The 23,544-nt window shown below is 27.2% G+C and overlaps 2 protein-coding genes across 4 annotated transcripts in view; one reads left to right on the top strand and one right to left on the bottom strand.

Moving 5' to 3' along the window:
* The window catches only part of LOC107445928 (uncharacterized), a 275,554-nt gene that overhangs the window by 216,643 nt on the left and 35,367 nt on the right, over positions 1 to 23,544 (top strand). Inside the window, exon 1 of one of the 3 annotated variants that reach the window (XM_016060433.4) lies at positions 545 to 683. The exons of the other annotated variants lie outside the window; for them this stretch is intronic. The gene's annotated coding sequence lies outside the window, so the exon portion shown is untranslated. Of the gene's footprint in view, positions 1 to 544; positions 684 to 23,544 lie in introns of those variants that run through there. 3 annotated transcript variants of the gene reach the window in all.
* On the bottom strand, positions 491 to 14,323 carry LOC107445929 (uncharacterized). Its single transcript, XM_016060436.5, has 3 exons — positions 13,988 to 14,323; positions 6,432 to 6,509; positions 491 to 666 (listed from the first exon to the last, which is right to left on the bottom strand). The coding sequence occupies exons 1-3, from the start codon at positions 14,127 to 14,129 to the stop codon at positions 491 to 493; spliced, it is 396 nt and encodes a 131-aa protein (XP_015915922.1). The 5' UTR covers positions 14,130 to 14,323.

The raw sequence follows: 23,544 nt of genomic DNA, 5'->3' as shown, positions 1-23,544 counted from the left end.
CGATCAGTCCACTGCTGGACTAAGCCCCCTTGTCTATAACTGAGAAAGTCACAGATTCGAGTTCTGAAATCACTGAAGAACCTCCGTACTTAAATACGAATGGCACACAAGCATTTAATTGCATTCTAGGCAGCTTGATCTTTTTTTTAGCTCGGAATGTCCAAGAAACAAAGATAATTGACGCAAATGGTAAAGATTGAAACAAGTTCACACCGATAAAATTAGTATTTCAAAGTAAATAACACGCACGTGACTATTTATGTAACTTATGAGATTGATATATGTTTAAATATTTAAAAACACAAATATAATTTTTTATTTCAAGCAAGCAAATATACATGCAGGATAACATATTAGTACTTCATACTACATTTCAAAATGTTAGATAAACAGTAGGCCAGCTACGGTCTTGAAAGATCGATTTGGCAACAGTCTTTAGAAGACCGATGTTTGTATAGGAAGATTTGGCTGGGGAAGAAAAAGCCGAACCTTAAAATGTTGGTGTGTTCAAGTTAGCCAAACAAGTGGCGTTTGAACCGCAGAGAAGCCTTTGGAAAGGTCTTTGACGGAAAAGTCTAGTCATCAGTTTTATAAACAAAGCAGTTATTCGATCTCGTCGCTTGGTTCCTTCAGCGGCTGCTGCTCCACCTTGCTGCTGCTTATCACCTGCAGAAAAAACACAGGTATTTAGTATATCGTCATAAATATATTTACAATATTTTGTAAAAAATGTTTGCTTTTTTAATGCACTGATCACAGTATTGATGATGAGTATAACAACAAAAAGTACCCGTTATAATACGTAATTGAATGGTTAAAAAAATATTTTCTTTCAGAAGAGTGTTTATTTCATGTCCCCATCAATAAACAATTCAAGTTTTAAAACTTCATACTTTGAGTTTTTATTTTAGACTTCAGAAATTTTGACAATTTTCTCACAGCTAGTTAAATTTAATGTTTGTGTTGCTGTTAGACAAGTGCTATTTTTAATGTTTGATCTCTCTAGTTATAAATTAAATTTTGATGGCCAGTAACATTTAAATAAAGCAACATGTTCAAAGATATCTTATGTGACTGTTGTATAAATGTTATTCTTTCAACTTCCGGCAGCTTCTAAAAAAGCTATGTAATTAGTGAAGTTCAATTACAAAAATTTCTAGATTTGATCTATAAACGTGTTATATACAATAATATACATTGAAATCTTATCTGATATATATTTAAAATAAGGTATATTTATTTGTCTGTTTATTCTTGAGGCATATTAAAATAGTATTTTATGCAAATATTTGTCACACCGCCTCTTAAGTAATCAAAATTACATTTTCCTGATAAACGATGTTAATCAGGACATCTTGGTTAGGAATCTTGATCTAGTCTTGATTAAGTCTTAATTAAAATTCTTAAAATCTTCATAAAGAAATTTTGTTAATCGTGATTAACGATATTCTTTTCGATTATTTTCTTTATAAGTTGTTTTGATTAGACATTTAAAATTATGTTCTCACCAAGTACTGTAAATACTTCGATTATTTACTGTAAAGATTTTTTTAAGTAAACAAAAATTGAAATTTTAGTTCTGCGATTTTTCTTTTTCTTTTACAAAATTGAACATAATTTTTAAAAACATATTAGTTTTTTTTTGTAGAAAATTTAACTTAAATTATATATTTTCATAACTGGACTTACAGTGGTTCTCAAAATATTTCTGGAATGTAATTCCTATGAAACCTGTTAGTTTCCTTTTCTTATCACTTAATCTGAGATTACATTAATGAGATAGAAAATTTGAAGTTTAAGCTTATTATTTTGGTTTAAAAAATGTGTATTTATTTTTTGCATGAAAACAAAATTTTTGTAATCATTAATTTTCAATGTTCTGTATGTATTTCGGATTTTTAAGCTTATTAGAGCAACAAATTAAATATAAGAGTAAAAACGTCGCAATTTCTGAAATAGATGATAATTTTTCAAATTTTGATACTAAGTTTGTATAGTTCAGACAATTCGAAAAATATTAAAAACATTTATTTGCAAATGAAAACTTCTTTAAAACGTGCTTAATGTCTATTTATTTGTTTTACATAAGCGTCTTTTATCTAACTTTATTCGAAATCTAAATTATCTGTATCACTTATATTTGTATTGAATGAATTTTATTATAGCTTTTCATGATTTAAAATAATATAATTGCTCCTTTTAGAGTAATTTTTAATGTTAACACTTATGGTATGTAATACCGATAAAATATAAATAAAGTAATATGACTTTAACAGATGAATGAGGTAATAGATATTTAGTATTTTTACCATAAATATCTTCCACAACTGAAATCTACATTTGTGATCAATTCCTTATTTTTTTTTCTTTTAAAAAAATCCTTGTTTTCTCTAAATGTCTGACATTGGTATGAAAAATGTAAAGAATAAGTACAGATTTGCTTACTTTTAATTTATTGTCGAAAATATATATAAACGGTAAAAAGCTTGATAATTCAAGGTTTAATTTACTGAAAACTTTTATTAAAAATATTTTTACTGTTATTTTCTAATTATTTAATGAAACATAAATTTAACTGTTGTTTTTAATACAAACCAGTATTATTAACTGTCTAGTTCCAGCGATTTCTCAACAAAAAATAATTATTGCAATTTCTCCTGAACTAAGAATATTTTTCATTCATAAGGATTATTTTGTTTTACTGTGATTGCTGCAAATTAGGAAAAAAAATATACCTACAGTCAAATTATTTATTAAACTATTCATTAAATTAACCTCAAATATTAAATGTGTTATCCTCTATTTTATTCGAAAGAAAATACCCCCAAATAAATTATTCGATAAATGAAATCTTTAGTCATATCATGATCTACATTCTATTAATCTTTTCAAAATCTACAGAGGTTTTATTTTAAATAAGCTCAGATTCAATGACTTCCACGAAACCTGGAGTTTTTTTCTTTTTCTTTCCTTTTTTCAAATATTGCAGTGCTAGACTTAGTTCATGACTTTATTCTCGCTTTTGCTTTTAGTACTTGAATTTTAGAATTAGAAAACATTTCCAATATAGAAAAGCAATTTACATTGCCATCCTGACTGATAGTAATTTTCAAAGATTTATACTCAAAGAATCCTTAATTAAAGCATTATTATTTTTTATTTAATAACCCGTTGAACAGACAACCCAATTCTTAGTTTATAACTATCAATGTTCAACTCCGTAGCCCTGTAATTTTGAATCTACCCAGAAGACAAGGGAGCTCCTGAATCAAACAATTTGGGACCAACTAGATTTCGCGTACGACTTTTGGATGGAACATACCCGCATTTTCGTTATACGGAGAGGAAAACCAAAATATAATATTTGGTGATTCAGAAACCCTTATAAATATTTAAGTAAATCACTAGAATTGCTTTTAACGGTGCAAGGAAATGCGTGAAACAACCAGGTATAACAGAGGACAAGACAGTAAAAAAAAAAAAAAAACTGCTGATATGAAAAACTGTTGTTTTCTAAAAAACAGTTTCTTTGCAACCTTTTTGGGAAAACATGCGTTCCACGATACTAAACCAAACATAATTTATTGCATCATTTACGTTTGTCTCGCTGACGTAAATTCGTTTTAGTTGGGAGTATTTTTATTGTTTCGGGCTCTTGCGCCATTAAATGTTGTATTCTAACTTTTTTTGGATATGAAATTGATTTGACGCTTTACTTTATTCTCTGATTATGTCACATAATCATTAATTGGAAGATTGTTACTTTATTAGGTCATTAAACTTTTGTCTTGGATAAGAATTTACTTATCACATAATTTTTATTATATATTTTTATCTTATATAAATATATATTAGCAATTGAGTTGTGAGATTAATATTCAGTTTTTAATTGTAAACTTATTAGCAATAGTGAAAGGATTACAACAGTTAAATAACACAGTGTAAAAAGTAATTTGATGCAATCTCAATAAATAATTCTTTAAAGAATGATTTTTAATAATGAACTCGGGCACCTTCCTTTCAAAGAATGTTAATAATTCATTTTTCAAAAAAATGTTTTAATATAAAAGCATTGATCAAGATCATTGACACTTACAAAACGAAGTATTTTTTTGTATTTTTTCTGCAAACTTGATATTAAAATTATCTTTAAGCATATAAAAATCCGAATATTTAACAGCAATTTAAGTTAAATATTCCGATCATTACTTGGTACTCATACATCATCCACTATGTGGGTTGGCTGTTTATTATTGATGTAAAATATGATTCTGTTTATTTACGAAAGGAAAAATATACAATTTATGATTTATTTTCGATAAATGGTGAAGCACTGAGAACTTTCTGTAGTTCCAAGGTGCAAATTAACTCTAAAGAAAAGTTAACAACCAATCATCTTTTCTCTCATCTCATCCCTAATTTGATGAAATTGTTGCAAATTGGCGCATGCTCAAATACGTAATAAATTTTCGGGTAGAAAAATATATAGTAAAAGTGCTATCCATAAACATAGTCGATATATTTGAGGGGGGGGGGTATTATGAAAACGTGCGTTTAATCAAAGAAAGTGAAAAAGAAGATAAACAATATATTGTATAGTTATCTTTAAACATTCATTAAAACGTAGTTTGACAATTTTTAGAGTTTAGAAAAGAATGATTTTTTCAGTTAACAAAACGCACCAACTTATTTTGTCATAATTTCACAAGCAATGAAATAAATTGTTTTAATTTTAGGTGATTTCTAATGTCGAATATTTCCTTAATAAGAGGAAAGGATTGATGAATTAGAGATTTTGTTTATATTAATACAAATACTTAATAAGTTAATAGCGAAATAAGTTTAAGTCTGAAACATTTTGATTTTCTTTTACATTATCAACACTCTGACACGTCAAATCAAACATGCTAGCACAATAATCTTCAAACAATGTGGCATGCTAAATATCTAAGCAAACAATAGCTCTCTTTCATTTGAATTATGCAAAGTGGAAATTTTTGTGATACTCCATCAAGTATCCTGGTTCGATCGAAAATTTAAATACTTATATTTCAGTAATCATAACAATTAAACGACCAAATATAAAATTTTCAGCTTAAATTCTCATAAATAATCCTTAAAGAAAAAGAACGTTACTCCTAATAAAGCTTCATAATAGAGGGTTAAAATATTCCGACCGCAACATGTCATCAGACTTATTATTCTTTCCTTAGTGTCATTACGAAATAATACACTTGTGCCATCAACAAGTGTCCCGTTGAAAAAGATAAGATCTAGAAATGACAACTATAACGAAGTAAATCATATTTTACTTCATCTCAGGTAGATATAGTCAGTCACCTGGAAAAGAAGAAATTATAGGGAAGTAGAAATAAATAGCACGATATGACATGATTTGCAACTTCTGAAAAAAAAACTCCACTTACCTCCGTAGAAGTTCTTATAATGGACCCATTTAGAGCAAAAGAAGTATTATAAATATACTCAAATGAGCTTACTTCTTCATGCTATTCTTGTATTGTATGACTACTTTATTCTATGATCAATAATTTGGTACAGTGTAGGCAGAATGCAATTGTCAAAAGAAGTTGAGAAAATTCTAATTTTCTCAACCTATTTATGTATTTGAATACAATTTAAGTATTTGAATTACATTATTTGGAAATAAAATTTTAATATTTGAATATTCCAGACATTGTTTAAAAAATTGTTCGTCCATCTGTGAATTTTTTATTTTGGACATAGCTCGAGATGTATGTTTGAAAAATGAATATAACTCAACATCCACGTTTGAACTCAAAATGCGCTATCACCTACATGTATTTTGTTAACATATGCATAGTTTTCACAGAGCACGGAATTTCGTTGGAAAAACATAATATGTAAAATATTGAAGAAAAAATCTTTTTTTTTTAAGAAGCGAAAATGCTTTTCAATTAAACACAATGTGGTTAATTGAAATCAACTTTGGTAGTCGAAAGTAGACATATGACCAGCAAGGATTAACGAAACTATGTCCAATTTCTTTTTCAAACGCACGTTTCTAAGTATGTCCATTTTCTTCAATGCGTAGTTAAAGGTATTTTCCCCTTTTTTAACGAGCACATCGAACTATGTCCATTCTCTAAAACACGCTTTTTGAGATCTATATTTTTTTTCCAAATGTGCTTTTCTAGTTCCAAAGTCAGTTTTCTCAAACGCCCATATAGAGTTATGGATAAGATAAAAAGATCACCGACTATATGTGAATTTATTTTAAAGATTCATTATACAAAATTTAGTTAAAGTTAGTTGAATTCATAACTTTATGTAGAAAGATAAAGCCTCAATGCGCTACAGTTTTGTAAGCAAGCAAGCAAGTCTAAAATTTTGACTCATGCATTCTGACTAATTAAATAATGTTTAACAGGGATTAAAATACTTTTTCTTACCTGTTAATGTATTGAAAAACTGTGTTTTCAAGTCTCTTGCTAATCTCACATAGTTTATCGCTTGACCAGGAGGCCAACCTAAAAAATATATTATTTTTATTAAACATGCTTAAGCACATGTAGTTAAATATATAAGTAAATAATGCTTTTGCAAACTCTTAAACCCTATTATGACAAACAATAAGTGTCAATTTTTAAGGACTGTCGCGGCATTTTCAAAATAATTAGAAAGTTAAATGATCTTTTATACTTTAATTCGTTAAACTTTGTGGCGAATTCAGAGATTTAGTATTTCGTAATCACTGCCCTTAAGTCTTTGTAAAAAATGAAGTCTGAATTATTTACACATTAAAGATAGGAAATTAATTGAAACAGTCGAATCAATCTGACGTAACGTTACAAAATTGACGAATCACTATGGAAGGAAGCGAAAGTAGAAATATCAAAATCCGATTGCTGGAGCAAAATGAAAGGATAAGAAAGACACTAGATGGCAGGCATTATCAACAAAACTTTCAAATTCCCCAAAAATTAAACTAGTATACTAGTCCAGTCCTTCTCAATAATAATTCATCAGAATTTGACATTGTTTTTTTCTTATTTTGAATTGCGAAGAATCTTATACCATTCAAATTTTTACAAGTGTGTTTAATATTAAAAACTTTAAAATAACTCAATGCAGGTTTTACTTTATTTTTAGGTCATGATTGCTTCAGAGTTTAGGGAGTTAGTAATCAGTATCTAAACTTATGAAATTTAAAATATCTTTGTTGGATTAAACTATAGATTATTTACTTTACAATACATAAAATAGCTACATTAATAAGTAAAATTGTAAACAATGCCAAACAATTGTAAACAATGTTGCGATTTCATTCGGCTCAATCAACAAATTACTATTCAGCTCCAAAGAAGTTCAATGTGAAAAATGAATTGTATATATCAGTCAACTTTTAAATTTACAAAACAGTTGCATGATTTTTTTATAGAAAAATTCGAGTTAATATTCTCATGAAAAAATTATTTTTCATAAAATAATATAAAAGTAAATTTTTTTTATTAATTTAGTAAAAGTTTTGTAAATGATATAATGCAAAACAACAGGGGAAAGATGTTTCATCAAATATTTAGTTTAGGAACTTTATAATAAATTATTTTTCTTTAATCCATTGAACTATTAGCTTCACAAAAAAGGAGGTATAGATTGTTCTATTTCTTGTTTTTTGTTTTCTCTCAATAAATAGTAATTTTTGTTATTCAAAATGCGAATCTAAGGTATAAACTATTATCAAGTGCATTTGTGAATAATTAAATGAATAATTCCAAAGGATTGAAGCGGAAAGATTTACTTGATTACATAAAAACTCTATTTGCTTCAAAAATTATAAAATTTGAAAAAGTCGACATGTTTTAAGCGCTCAAAAACAGGCGTCTATTCTCAAGACTCGCCCGATGTGAATGAGGTAATCTACAACAAAGACTTGAAGAATAAAACGTTGCCAACGTAAAAGGGGAAAATAAAAGTGAAAAACCAAAGTATGAAAATAAGCTCAGTATTTTGGAAGAATTTGCGAGTTTAGCAATAAAATTCGAAAAATAAACTCTCGGATACGGTGATTTTCAAGCTTTGATTTTTACTTTTATTCATTTTCAATTTTTAATTTTATTTAACGGATTTATCTCATTTAGTGGAGATCTCGAAAACTTGCAAATCACGAATCTGGAAACAATAATGTAAAAATGTCACCTTCAAAAAATGTGATTTATCGCTATATTACCCCAAGCTAATCATTAAGCCTATTCTCAAACATTTTCATGTTTTTAAAAGTTTTAACCATTTTTTTCGGAGGTATATATTTAAAGTATATTTTGTGTTACATGAGTTAAAAAGTTAATTTTAACTGAAGGCACTAATTTAAGTCATCCAACTCTCATTGGAAGATCGTTTCTTTTGAAAGGGAAGCCTCTGAGTCCTTTTTTTGAAAAACTTTAAAAATCGAACACTGAAAACAAAATGTTAAATTAATTTTGGAAAATTTTGAAGACCAATCTAACTCAATTTCAAAAAAATTCAAAGCACTAAATTGCGAGTTTTAGTGATTCTAGGATTATTGTGAGAGTTTACTAACTAGTTCTATGCCTACAATTTTTGCCATCCTTTAAGAATAAATTATTACATAATGTTGAAATTTTACTACTTTTTTAAACTTTTGTATGCTTAATTGAAGCGATTAAATTGTGTTTAAATTTGAGAATTTTATGCTTTTAAGACAATTCAATTGTAAAATTGTAGCGATTGTTTAGCACAGAATAATCCTACAAGTTTATCTTCTTCAAAACTCATTGGTTATCTGCTTAGAATTGCATATTCCAGTAATGTATTTTTAACTGAAATTCTTATGCATTTATGTCATTAATATTTTAATTACAAGAGTATTTAAGTAATTTGGCATGTTTGCGATTAATCAATTATAAATTGATTATTCACATTTAAAAAAATTTTCTTTTAACCCCTATAGCAAAATTCAGCTTTTTTCTGGATTACCAGGAAGTATTTGTAGCCGATGAACCATTATGCAAATTTCAATATTCAACCGCAAGAATTCCAACCTATAAAACTGCAGCTATCAATATAATCAATTTAATGATGCAAACTTACAGTAACAAACTGTAGTAGCTAGGTTAATGCCCAACCCAAAAATCATCCTTTTATCAATAGATCAGAATCTCATTAGATGAGTTTTTTTTTTTTAAATAACTATCTCTTCAGTATGCCAGACATCTTCTCATCATAACCTCAAATATTTCTTTTTTTATTTTACATATACCAATTTTATTTTTTCCCTTCGGTAGGTCAAGTGCACGAATGCTGAAACATAAAACTAAAACTGAGGAAGGGGGAAAAAGTTACCATCCAACTTTTCTCAGACAGTATACGGATCTTCTTTTGGTTCCACATCATTAATTTTTTGAATAATGCTTTACAAATTACTTTTTTATTCTACGTTTGGTTTTCGAGTCTTAGTAATTTAACTCCACTAGACTGAAAAGTCTATTTTAATGAAAATAGAAAAAGTTTTACTCATAAAAGCTATAATAAACTATGTATTCTGCGTGAGCAATTTTTTTTCAGTAGCGAAAGCAGGTTAATTTCTTTACTCGAATTTATGAAAAAAATATTAACGAAACAAAGTTTACATTGTTGGCAGAAAATAGATTTAGTAAGTTGTAAAAAAATTTGATGTACTGTTGCCATCATTTTTGGTGTTGAGGTAAATTAAAATTTTTTACGGTGCATGTAGTAGGATTTTTTATTTACTTTTTCACTGTTTTAGTTTTATTTATTAATTTTTTGTTTGTTCATTGACAACACATTGTCGTGCGCATTAGAATCAATTTAATGACTTAAAAAACAAGTACATTTTTATTAATATATTTACACTTATTCTTTCAGACATTTATTATTTTATTAATTTCCTGTATTTTTTAACGATAGCAGCTGTACTTCTGTACTTAATGTAATTTAGTTTATCTCAACACAAAATTAGTGGAAACTGTACAACATTTTTTACAATGTAGAGAAATGTATGTTTTAAAGGACGGGAATCATTGTATGATTTTTATTTCTGAGGTTGCGTAATTTTTACCTTATTAATAGGGTGATCTAAAATAACATAGTCAAAGTAAAAGTTAAAGCAGGCTAACAAAAATCTCAAAGGAGCGTGGAGTCGTAAGTGATATCAAAGTGGGCTGATTGTATGGCCATCACGTTCACTAGATTTGTCTCCAATAGTTTTTTTTTATCCTATAAAATTTCTAAAAGGATTTAATTGCAAAATGGATAGTCATCATAAGAGGACATCATAAGAAGACTTAGGGAGAATTATTGCGGCAGCAGGCTGAATCGGAAATACACATGGTTTACTTGAAAGGATTCGCAATCTATATCAAATTCTCTGACGCCTAGCTAAAAACTTAACTTAAACATGTTATATTTGTAGAAATACGAGATAAATAAAATTATGTAGAATAATTTTTTTTTTTGTTTTTCTTGTATATTAAGCATAATTTATTAATTCTTCTAACGGTTCCAGATAGCATTTGCTGCTCATGCTCCTATGTGATTTTTTTCCTTTGTCCTTGTTTTGTCTATCATTCTGACAATGTTATTTTAAATTACCCTGTATATGCAAATTTTAAAACTTCTATTTAAACTATAAATTAGCAGCACAAGATAGAAATTCACACTCATTACGCTAATAGAAAATGCACAATTAAGTAATGCAAACCAATTTCATCCATAAGATAAAATAGATATAAAACCCAAATTATAACATAATCTATGTTATAATTACCAAATTTTCTTATTATAAATTGAAATATATTTTATAAAAATTTAGATCTAGTTATTGAGACTGCTTTATTAATCATATATTTAGAAACAGATGCCTAGTTTCTTTGTATAAATATAATTTTACTTCAAAACAATCTTTTTTATCGCATTTGATATATATGGAAATAAACCTGAAACTGCATTTTAAGTTTAGAGAGATTTTATAACAAATGATTGGGTTTAAAAATTCATAGGGTTATTTTGAACTTAAAAAGTTCCAGCCAATAGCATCAAATTTATAGGAAAAAAATAGCTTTTGATTTTGTAACTAAGTAATGAATATAAACTAACAATAATTTTATGATTTGAAAATTGTAAACTAGTTTTACATAATGTTCGACATACTTCTTGCCTAAATTGAATACGTTATAGCCGCATTTTAAAATTATTATTGCAGGGAAACTGTTTCAATTTTTAAAGATAGTTAGACATGAACTTTACAGAGTTAAAAACAAATAAACGAGAGTTCTGCAGATAAAGTTACCCTAATTTTCTTTAACTTGTCCGTATTAATTTCCCTTCCCATTTGGTTTTGCAGTTGATTTAGTTAGTAATTTTGTTTTAGTTACTGTGAATATTTATTGTTATTTAAGTTAGTGCAGAATAGCCACTAAACCTTAGTCAGTCCATTTATTTCATATGATATAAACTTCATGATACATTTCATGAAATTTCACTTTTGACGCGAAACTTTCAGTCAAGTAGTTAAGAAAAGTGATATTAAATTTTATAAATTTTGTATTTAAAATAGATTTCAACTGAATTTAAATAAAAAAATTTAAAATACCACAAATTAAACTTTAAACGCTATAATATTTAGGTCTGCAAGGCTTAAAATTGTTTCCATGCGTATATATAACGAACTTCTAATTCCGTTTAACTTCTTCCTTACTCTCAATTAGGGTCCCACTCCATAAGAGAAAAGTAATTACTGGCCGGTTGGAGATTGCGCAGTAGTGATCTCTGTTGACGGTATATAGATGGGCCGAAAGCAGTGCAAAATCTCTCTATTGCTTCATAGCAAAGCCGCCATTTGTCCCTTTCTTTCAAAATTGGCTGTACGGTTATCTTTTTGAGATCGTTTATTCAAATATTTAGCGAATTTCTCTTCGGAAAAATAAAAAATTCAAAAATTATTTTCAAATTTTATTTTATTTATTTTTTTGTTCAATAGATAGTAATATTAAATTCATGTACCTAAATATACATCCTGAATGAAAAGTTGCAAGGTTAATGAGTTATAAGTTGTAAAAAATGAGTCATTCTTTCTTTTCGCTATATCAGTTTTAAAATCAGACATTCAGTTTGAATTCAGTATATTTTTTCAATATACTATGGAAACCCGCAAGGAAAAGATTTGTAAATTTAATCGCTTATTGTAATCTTACTGTTTAATTGTTCGTGCTTGCATTCGCGCCGTAATGTTCAAAATGAGGCAGCAATTTTTTCTACTGTTATCGGAATATTTCGCTTGTAGTATGTTTTTTTTTGCATTCTTTTTTTTTGTATTCATTTTGAACATTTCTTGGATGTATATCGTATTCAGACTTTCAGGTTTTGTACAGTATTCAGTATAATTTACACGATTCAAAAGTAGTTAACGTTTTTTAATATTCCACATGCTAACATTTTTTGGCACATAAATAATTAAAATGCTAATGAGTTCTTTATTATAATTTTTCTCGGTGGTCAGTAAAAAGTAATATCTTTCTAAACATTAAGCAATGTTTCAGCAACTATTATCATTATTATGAATGAAAAAAAAGAACATAAATTTAAAAGTTGTGCATATATATTAAATTGCTTTGCGAACTACTAGCGCCATATTTCCCCTACAGGTGACTTTCAGAACTACATTTTTGCCAGAGATTTGTTTTTATCATGTCTGCATTTGTCAACTGATAGAATTTGCCGAAACTTTTAAATTTATGTTCAGATGGCTCTGAGTAATGTTAGTAGTAAAAAATAACCTTCTGTATTTATAATAATACACGTTTTAAAAATTATCACAGTCAAAATTTTCAGTATCGCACTTTTACCTGAAAATAAAAACATACAATTGTAAAAGCTTTTTTTAGCAACATTGTTTTTAAAGTATTTTACGTTTCACTTAACGTAATTTTAATCATGATGGAAATGTTGAGATTATACAATACATGTTTTTTTTCTAATAAATTTTCTCCTTACAATAAATATTTTATATAACTTGCTTTTGCTAACGTTCTAGCTTAAAATTGCTAAAAAAAATATGAATTGTTAATAATTTCTTTAACTATAACACACAAATAAGTGAATTACTGATATCGCTTTTTAGAATAATCGAAAGTAGCATTTTTATAGTAACCAAAATTGTTTCATTAAAACTTCATTGTTTAAAGCCTTAAATATTCATAAATTAATATTGTTTCAAACGTAAATAGAATTAAGTAATCAATACAAACAGAATCAAAGGTACTTCGTTTTAATATATTTAACATATTTGCATAAAATTTAATTGAAATAAATTTATTGTTCTTAGAGGTATAATAAAATGTATTAATGCCAATATAAAAAAAGCATTTACGTTAATCACAGTTATTTATTTTAAATACCGTAGAAATAAAAAATTTTCTGAAATACTATGCTTTTGCTTAAATTAAAGTTGATGATTTATTTTTTATATCTTAAAATTCGTTCCTTTAAAATAATTCGACATACACAACGCTTTAGATGGATGAAAACTTCAGAAAAGTTTAAACTTAATATAAATTAAAGCATATACATATAATATATAATAAAAATCTAGTTTTTCTGAAATAGGGCTTTTGTTTAAATGAAACTTAATTATTTCTTATCTGTCAAAACTCGTCTTTTAATTGAATTTTACATACATAAAGCTGAAGATAGATGAAAACTTCAGAAAAGTTCAAACTATTAGGAGTTAAAACTTCTTCAATAAAGTGAGCTCTTATGAAGAAAAGCATTACCACTACTTTCCAATTAATAATTCTTTTTTTTAATTTTCAAACTAATATTTAGTTTTACAATTAAAAATGTCAACTTTAACAAGAATCACTACATTGAAAAATGCTGAAAGATTGTGTCAGCTTTTAAAAAATGTCTAAAGTAATTACTGTGTTTTAAGCAATAGATTTCGCAGAATATTTGTAAGTTTAGAACATACCTGAATCATAGTTAAGTCCTTGATCATCAAAGTTTAGTCCTTGATCTCCTTGTATTAAGTCCATAAATTGCATTTGTGACCACGATCTTTGCAAACAAACTACAAAAAGCACAAGACACAGCATCCAGCACGCTCTAGCCATTTTTTTTTGTGGATAAAGTAAGTCCCAACGCTAAGTAAACGAAAGTTTTAAAATCTAATTTCACTAGCACTTTTTTCTTGAAATTAAGAATCCCGCCTCTTTTAGAGAAACAAAAACCGCGCCCGAGCGATAACTCGCAGACGCGTTTCTTTAAGATGAAGAAGTGATGAAGGAAGATGCTGAGATGAGGAAGTGAGGGTTTTGTGTCCTGGATCACTTGTTATATGCAGCATCTGACTTCCTTGAGGCAATCAGGCCCAATAACACACTAACCTTCCAGAGTTAGTGAACGAAATAACTGGCCTTGTGTTTCTACAGGCATCATCAGGTGCTTTTCGCTTCTTCAGAGGCTTTTTCTCTCTTAGATATTTCGACAAATTGCAAATTTTAATTTTTAGGCCACTTTTCATTGAGATTCCAATTCTGTTTCTTCGTACTGCCGTAAGAGAGAGATATGGTTATTTATAACAGGGTTGTTCGTTATCAAACTGAAAGTATTTTATTATGCTTGAGTAGGTTGTTTATTAAATGATCACGTACTTAAACTTGGAGAAAGCCTTTTGCAAAACTTTATAAATAAATTGCGATTTAATTGAAAGATAATTCCGAAAACTATTTTAAATAAAGAAGCAACATTAGGATTCCAATTTTGTTTCTTCGTAGTACCATAAGAGACATTTATCTTTTTAAATTTTTTATTTTTTTAAATTTTGAACTATTGATTGTCCGCTATTGATCTGAAAGTATTTTATTATCATTTTAGTGAACAAAATAGCTGGTCTTGTGCTTCCATAGGCTTATCGGGTGCTTTTTGCTTCTTCAGAGGCTTTTTCTCTCTTAGATATTTTGACAAATTGCAAATTTTAATTTTTAGGCCACTTTTCATTGAGATTATAATTCTGTTTCATCGTAAGACCATAAGAGAGATATGGTTATTTTTAACAGGGATGTTCTTTATCAAACCGAAATTATGATCTTATGTTTCTGCAGGTTGTTTATTATATGATCATGTACTTTAATTTGGAGAATGTTTTTAATAAATCTTTAGAAATAAATTAGAATTTAGTTTCAGGACTATTCCGAAAATTATTAAGAAGTAACTTGTTGGAGATTTAAATTTTGTTTTTTCGTAGTACTATAAGAGATATTGTTATTTTTAACAGAGTTGTTCGTTTTCAAACCTAGTATTTTCTTATGCTTGAGTAGGTTTATTACATTATCACGTACATTAATTTGGAGAAAACCTTTTACAAAACTTTATAAATCAGAATTTAATTGAAAGATAGCTAGAAACTATTTTAAGTATGAACTTTAAAGTTTAAATCTTGTTTCTTAGTAGTACAATTAAGTTTTTTTTTCTTCTTTTAAACAGAATTGACAGCTATTGAGCAGAAAATATTTTTAGCTTCAATAAGTTTATTTCAGTGTCGCATATTTTACTTTAGAGAAAGCCTTGAAAGAACTTTATAAATAAATAAGAATTTAATTGAGAGAAAATTCCGAAACTCTTTTTTAAATCTAGAAATAACTTTGGTTTTTCAAAAAGAAGAAAAAAATAATATTTGAGGATTTGAAATTCATATATAACAAAATACGGTGAAGCAATTTAAATTTTCAAAGATGTAGTATCTTTACAAAAATGTGTTGGTTATAATTAGTGTTTATGGGGATAAATAAAAGTGTCAAAAATAAATTTTTGAACTAACTGGTAAAGAAAAAGTTGGTGTCATTTGAATTTTGATAGTTCTGCATATTATTTCGATTGCTAAATTAATGTTCACTCATGGAACTAGAGGCTCATTAATTGCCAATTTATCAAATTGAAATTCGAATAAAAAGTAACTTTCAATCTTTCTAATGCAAATTTATGTTTACCTTTAAGGATATGAAATGTAAAGTATCTTTTACCATTAAAAATTGCTTTTCCAGGAATCGCAATTTAGATAAATTTGAAATTTTCGAACTTAAACGCAAGCAATGTCATTAAAAAGTATTACTAAATTACTTTAACATGGTTATATGTTGTATTAAAAGCAAATATTTAGTTTGAAAAAAAAATCTCTTCGTAAAGAACTATGAAAAAATAACCTTTATTTAATATGTGTACCTTTCTCAAAAATGTACCGTTTTAAATTTTTTTTCTTACATAAGTCTAATGCTCTCTTTTGTTACTGTGTTGTAAAATTCTCAGTTTATCGAGGCTATAAAATTTGATTGGAAGTTTTATCATAGTTAAAAACTACCTATTTATAAGAAATACAATATATTATGAGCAATAAGAAAACCATTGACGAAATAATGTATGAATGAAAAGAAAAAAGCTATGAGAAAAGAGATTTTTCTGGTCATGAACTGCTCAAAAAATAGGCATTTTGTGTAGACTTAAGTATTTCAGCTAACAACCGATGGAACTTATTTCGCATTTTATAGAATGTCTCCTAAAGACTGAAAGTTTTAAAAGAATATTTAAGAAAATAGATCCCCAAGAATTTCAGCCACTTTTCAAATTATCTAGGGTGCTTATAATCCAACAGAAACTCAGCCGAATAAAAATAGTTTCCATCGTTTCCTGACCGCTACATGCAGATTTTATTGCAATTTTCTTACCAAATGGTATTTATCGTCGAGCATAATTTCGATCGTTTGCCTACAAGACTAACAGACGCATATCTAAAATGAAGAGAAAAAGAATTGAAAACTACTTATTTAAAAGGACTTAAAAGAAAAATGTAAATTCTCTTTTTGTCGTACCTAAAACGAAAAACAATAGAAGCGCACTTTCGGTAATGCCTCTACAATTATTTTAAATTCCCCCGACTACTTCAAAAGCAATGAACTTCATTTTTTCATGTTTCAGGTGAGATTAAAAATATTTTTTCTTTTTTTATGTAGTCTACTCGGCATTTTGAAACTTGGCATTTAAAAACGTATTTAAAAATGTGGCATTTTAAAACTTGGCATTTAAAAACGTATTTAAAAATGCGGCATTTTGAAACTTATATTTTTCTACGCTTCTATTAGACCTTGAAAATTAAAGCTAAAAAAGCTTTTTTTTCGCGTTATTAATAAAGAATATTTTAATTTAATGATTCTTTTTTCTATTTAAATATGATACATTGCAAAGTTTAGTAATCTACATTGTGTCTATAATACAAAATTTTAACTATGACTGAAAATTGACGCGATTTTCAGGCATAAGACATTCAGTATATTAAAAGACAGAGTACATAAGAGTACAAGAGTACATAAGACATTCAGTAGTGGTTTAGTAAAAATGAAATTCTTTTTTTTTCCTACTCAAATAATTAAATTCTCCGATTTTAAAAATGTTCTAAAATTAATAAGAATGGTGTGTAATAGAATAAGGATAAGATGCTTAAGAATGAAATAGATATCCATACTTAAAATTAAGTCTGACTTTATGTACCATGCATAACCTAAATCATGAACATGAACAACTAAATTACTTGTTTCATCATCCGGTATTTTTTAAGGATTATGTACCCCTTGCAAGATAACGAAAACAGGTACAAAAAATGTGGTCATTTTTTAAACAAAAATATGTAAGATTTTTTCAAAATTATTTTAGGTATGTTTTGGAAGTTAAAATATCTTTCACTCCGAATTGCTGATAAAGTGGTTAAAAAAATCAAGATAATAGATTTAAGAAGATTTTGCATAGCATTTGATGTATGTTAATCGTAATGAAAACCTTATCTTCTAGCATTTTGCAATTTGTGGGAAATTTTCATGTAAGCGTCATGAATCTAAAATAACTTTAGCGGAAAACCGTAAAGCTAGGCAAAATCTAATGAAATGGTATTCACACTTTCCCCTCAAATTTCTCACATGAGTCAAAATAGCTATATTTGTTTATATGGCTTGAATTTTCTATTTTTAGCCATTCTATAGCCATTTCATTTAGCCATGGTTTAATCTATCGCAAATGACCAAAGATATAGCTTATAAATAAATATTATAAAAATTGTTCAAATAAGAATTGATTTTACAGAATTTTGGAAATAACAACAGATGGTGTTTATTTACGTTTTACTTACATAAATTATGTACGATGTTCTGATCGAATTTTTCTTACATATGGTCTTTTATAGTCCTGATTAAAGATACGATTTTAATTCTTAGTTTCAGCCGACCAGAATGTATAGTGGTCAGGGAGCTGACCTGGGTTCGAATCCCGGACAATGCATGGATATTCTTTCATTCTCTGTACTACCTGTCCTTACTGTGGGAACAATGTTGGCCAACAAATCAGTCGCATTGATACCTGAATGACGAGTGTCAATCGGGTGGGTATTGGAAAAAAAATTCTTAGAATGGAATTATTTAAATGGACATTGTTTTAAGATATACAGCGATAGTGTTATTTGACATTCAGAAATATTTGTGGTGGGGGAATTATTGCTTTGGCAGTTTTAATTTGACTTGAACCTTTCGTCCAAATAAACAGTAATCTCAAAGCAGACACTTAGTATACGATTTCGGATGATAGTGTGCTTCCTACATCATGTCAGTTTTGCAAGTTGGATCCATGTTACTTTCAAAAAGACAACGCCAGCTGACATGAAGCGAAATCTACCATAGATTATTATGGTAACAATGGGATTAACCACCGAATAAACTGGTCATCTTAGATTTGAACCCTATAGATTGAACCTTTTATTAATTTGTTTTTCGATAATTTATTTTCATTTGTATGATTTTTGTTGATATAAGCATTTAGTGTATAAGAAATGTATAGAACATATAAAAAATAAATTTTCTTAAGTTTGGCTTAAAATTGAGAGCTAAAGAATAGTTTAAGAATTTTAACTAACACATATGTAAATATCTGTATTCAGTGACATAAAAATTGCTTATTACCTTTCTATTCTGTTTAAGAATATTTTTTTTCTTATGTATAGATGGGTAATAATCGAATACGTAATCATAAGCAAGGTATTTTTACGGGGATGTCGAATGTGAAATCTTATTGTTAAACAACCTCTGAAGTCTTCAAAAAAAATTTAATTATTGCTCAATATAACAGTAAACACATAAGGAAACAATTTCAAAAAAATGTAAATTTAGGTTTATAAAAAATGACAGATACAGCGAATTTTTTTTTTTTTTAACTTTTGCATTGGCACATTAAGGGGAAAATCCATTCACAAACTTTAATTAGCTCTTTCAGAAAGCAACTGTTTTTACTCTGAGATTCTACGAGATTTTAATTTCGAATTATTTAATACTATGCAGTACATAATTAATGTTGCGTTTTTATTGCTTACATAGGTTGATTAATTCAATGTTAAATCTTGATTAAGTTCCTTGCTGAATATGCTGCTTTTGTGAACAAAAGGTTCATTACTGCCAGGTTTATTTCCTTAAGGTACATTTTCAATCAATAAAACACAGATTTAAAAAAAATAGATAATTCGGAAAAACTTTTTTTTTTCGAACCAAGAAATCAAACCACACTACAGTTACGTGATACATTTTTAAATAAATTGTTTCAAATAAATATTTTTATAAAAAATTTGGTATTCAGAAAATTTTTGCGGTACGCACTGAATGTATAAAATTACTTAAACTGTCTTAATTCAATGCATCATTAAAAAAAATATTTTTGATATAAATTTAAATTGTTGATTTTAATAAATCATTAAGTTTAATTTTAGAAACAGCACGTGTCCTATTAATTATATAAGTTAAGGAAACAATTACTCATCGCAGTAAGAAAAAATTTTCAATTTAAACAAATACTGCAAGTTTTCTATTTTAATAAAAGTAGACTATCATAAACATTATTTAAGATTAAAAAAAAAATTGAATTTCTTTATTTTTAGCTACCTCCTTTAAAAAAGATCCACTTTCTTCAATAACAAAAAAATAAAAAATTGTATGTTAGATAAACAAGTTGTATATTTGAGTAGGATAATATTTCGTTCCATTTAGCTCCGCTGTTTTTGCAAGTTCAATCGTTCTACTTTTTTCGTGAAGAATGTCCATTTGAGAGAGAAAGCTAAAGAGCAATGACCTTTATCAAATCTTTTTTCTTTCTCTCTCGCTTTTACATAATGATAAGAAAACCATAAGCAAATCTTTTTGAATCTTCAATTGTCCTTCATGAATGCAAAGATTGCTTAATACTGCTCTCTAAATAGATCGGGGCTAGACCATAGTCTCAACATGTTATTACATAACTAGAATCACATTGAAGAGCAATCATTTGGTAATAATTGAGAATGGAAAATATCACAGTGCTCAATATGATCTAGTTTAGAGAGCGTGGAAAAGTGCATAATATCTTCCTGAATGATAATGATTATAATCGAGTGATTTGACGACTATTTGACTTTTTATTTTCTTCTATCTTTTAGGTCAATTTATATATAAAAATAGTTTTATTGCTTTTATATTTACCTCTTCACGCGATTGTGAATATAGACGTGACAGATTTATAGCCAACAGCTCTTTAATTTTAAAATTGTACTTTTCAAAAAAATGGTTATGCTTCAGAACTTTTATTGATTTAGAAGTTACACACTTGAATCATAAGAATTTGGAAATGCTACTAAATGGGATATTAGAAACTGTTTATTTTGAATTTATTTAAATAAATTTGATCGCATTTTTTATTACTGGATATATATTTATTTAGTAGAAAATAGGATCGTTTATTCTTTTGGAATCAAAAATACGCTTTTTCTCGGATGCTGAGTAATAAGTAGCAAAATTTAATGAAAGTATCAAATCATACTTATTAAGGTTACTTCAATTTTATAAAAAAATACATTATTTTTAGAAACTTATCGTTTAATGTTTTTATTATTATATTTGGTGATATATTACCTTTTCATGACGAAGGATTTATTTCATTAAATAGATTTTTTAACATTCTTCCATTTTACTAATAAATTTCAAAGAAATTTTCTAAATTTCAGTATTAAAAGGTTCCATTTTATAAATTTAATTTCGTAATTTTAGTTTATATAGAACGACAGTGTCAACAAAATGTCAGTTTTTTTTCCTCAAAATTTTTCATAATATTTATTTATATATAGTACGCAAAATAACAAACGGAACATATTAACTTTTGATCTTATGGTCGGATGCCATCTAAAAGGTTATATTTTTTTTTTACAAATGTAATTTTTTTTTTTAATTTTATTTTTTTATTTATTTATTTATTTTTTTTTAAGAATTGTGGCTCAGACTTATAACCCCCGTTTTCAAATCAGAAAATTTCGCTGTGATGGGTCATTTTTTCCCTATGAAATTATAGATAGGTATATGTTTTAACTCATAAAAATCGGAGGCTTTTTCTAAATGTAGGTAGAAAATTAATTTATTTTTATTTTTTCTTTCAATGAAATCAATATCAACTTATAACAATTTTGATATTTTTATCAAGATTTTTATTCTAATTATATCAATTTATTTTTGAAATACCGCTGAGTTTTACATGTTTTTAAATTCATTATATTTTGCATTATTTTCTTATAAACTATTTTATATTATATTTTATGAACATCAAATTCATTCAGGTTAATGTGAATAAAAAATAAAACTAATGAAGGTTATAAGTGAATAATAACTAACTAGACTTTCAACAACATCATTAACACATTATTACATTATTAATAACTATGTTGATTTATCGGATCAGTAACCTCTTTGGTTTGAAATTTGCCCTAAATATTGATTCATTAGACGTAGTATTAATGAAGAATTATTTTAGAATGATTAAATCTAGAGTTAAAATTGGACATATAATATTTTATACAGAAAAATTTAAAGATAACGTCACTGATTTATGAAAGCTGATTTTCGTGATTGTTAATAAAGATAAATTTGATCAGTTTCGGATTTATAATTATTTAAACTATCATTCTTTTCTTTTCAACAATTTCTTATTTCACTTTAGAAAAGAAATTAGGAATTTTTTTTAAATTAGGAATTTTTTTAAATTAGGAATTTTTTTTAAATTAGGAATTTTTTTTAAATTAGGAATTTTTTTTAAATTAGGAATTTTTTTGAAATTAGGAAATTTTTTTTGAAATTAGGAAATTTTTTTTGAAATTAGGAATATTTTTTTTGAAATTAGGAATTTTTTTTTGAAATTAGAAATTTTTTTTTTGAAATTAGGAATTTTTTTTTTAAATTAGGAATTTTTTTTTTTTTTAAATTATGAAATTTTTTTTTTTAAATTAGGAAATTTTTTTTAAATTAGGAAATTTGTTTAAATTAGGAAATTTTAGCAGAAAATTCTGAACTTGTTTCATTATAAACATTTTTAGGGTTTTTATCTTTATTTTCAAGCATAAGGAGAGTTCGGAAACTTTCGCTCTTCGAATGAAAAATAAATAAAACCCCAACCAGGTTCAGCAATTTTCAACATCCTCCATTTTTCAGCATGGTAATATTCAACGCTTTTCATTTTACTAACTTTTACCAATTTATTCTACATAAAACTCAATCGCCTTAAAATTGAATCAACTTGTCGCAGTGGTTTGAAATACCACATCATCAGTGAAGTTCTTAGCTTTGTGTATGGCTGTGAACAGATAAAAATCAGATGAAGCCAAATCTGGAGGGTGTTTATTTAACACATCCTTTTGGAATTGGTGCAAACAATCTTGTGATTGGTGCAAGCGATCTGTGAATGTGAGCGTAATGTAGCAACATAATCCCAGAAGTTAGTAAGTCCAGATGTTGTCCTAGATGGCTTTTTTCAGTGTCATCAGTGTTGCATTAAACATAATTCACACATTTAGGGGAATTTTTTGGGGCGAAGCACATTGATTGATTTAATAACTGGAGAAAACCTGGTAGTAAGATGCTCTTTTTAAGAACATTGGGAAGCTTACTAAATAACAGATTACTTGATGTAACAATGCCCATTACCACTAACTCCATCTTACAACGGATCACATCTTAAATGCAATACCTACTACGGCTTCTTAATGACCTTTCCTTTCTTAATTTTTTTTGTTATTTTTCTCGTTTTTAGTTTTTAATACCTTTTTGATCTTATTATCTCAAGCATTTTGTCAATATATATATTTATAGCTTCGTTTGATTTCTTACCTTCAGAATGAAATGTTAATGTTTTTCAGAGTATAGCTAATTCTAATCTAACAGAAGAACTCAATACAATAGTTAGTTAAATTTAAAAAAATTTACTCTTAACTTTAATGGAAATTTATTTTTAAATTATCTGTAAGTATAACCAACACTTTAGCATTTAAAGTAATAAGATTGCTTTCTTAATTATTACAGACTATTATTTAAGTTGAAAAATTAGACAGAAAATGCAAATTTTCTGAGTTAAGGAGAATTTTATGTTTCCAGGATACTGAAAACTTATAAATTGAGGGGAGTAGGGAAGAGATCACTGTTTAATAGGGGAGGA

This window comes from Parasteatoda tepidariorum, chromosome 11 (assembly GCF_982258835.1).
Source record: "Parasteatoda tepidariorum strain Cologne lab strain chromosome 11, Ptep-v5.0, whole genome shotgun sequence".
In the NCBI taxonomy this organism is placed as follows: domain Eukaryota; kingdom Metazoa; phylum Arthropoda; class Arachnida; order Araneae; family Theridiidae; genus Parasteatoda; species Parasteatoda tepidariorum.
The sequence above is the reverse complement of the archived record's forward strand: the minus strand, read 5'-3'. Positions and strand labels throughout refer to the sequence as shown.

Coding starts and splice junctions, on each gene's coding strand:
- LOC107445929 (XM_016060436.5), bottom strand. CDS start 14,129: ATGGCTAGAGCGTGCTGGATGCTGTGTCTTGTGCTTTTTGTAGTTTGT. Junction 6,510..13,987: donor AGGACTTAACTATGATTCAG/GTATGTTCTAAA, acceptor TATATTTTTTAG/GTTGGCCTCCTGGTCAAGCG. Junction 667..6,431: donor GTTTTTCAATACATTAACAG/GTAAGAAAAAGT, acceptor TTTTTTCTGCAG/GTGATAAGCAGCAGCAAGGT.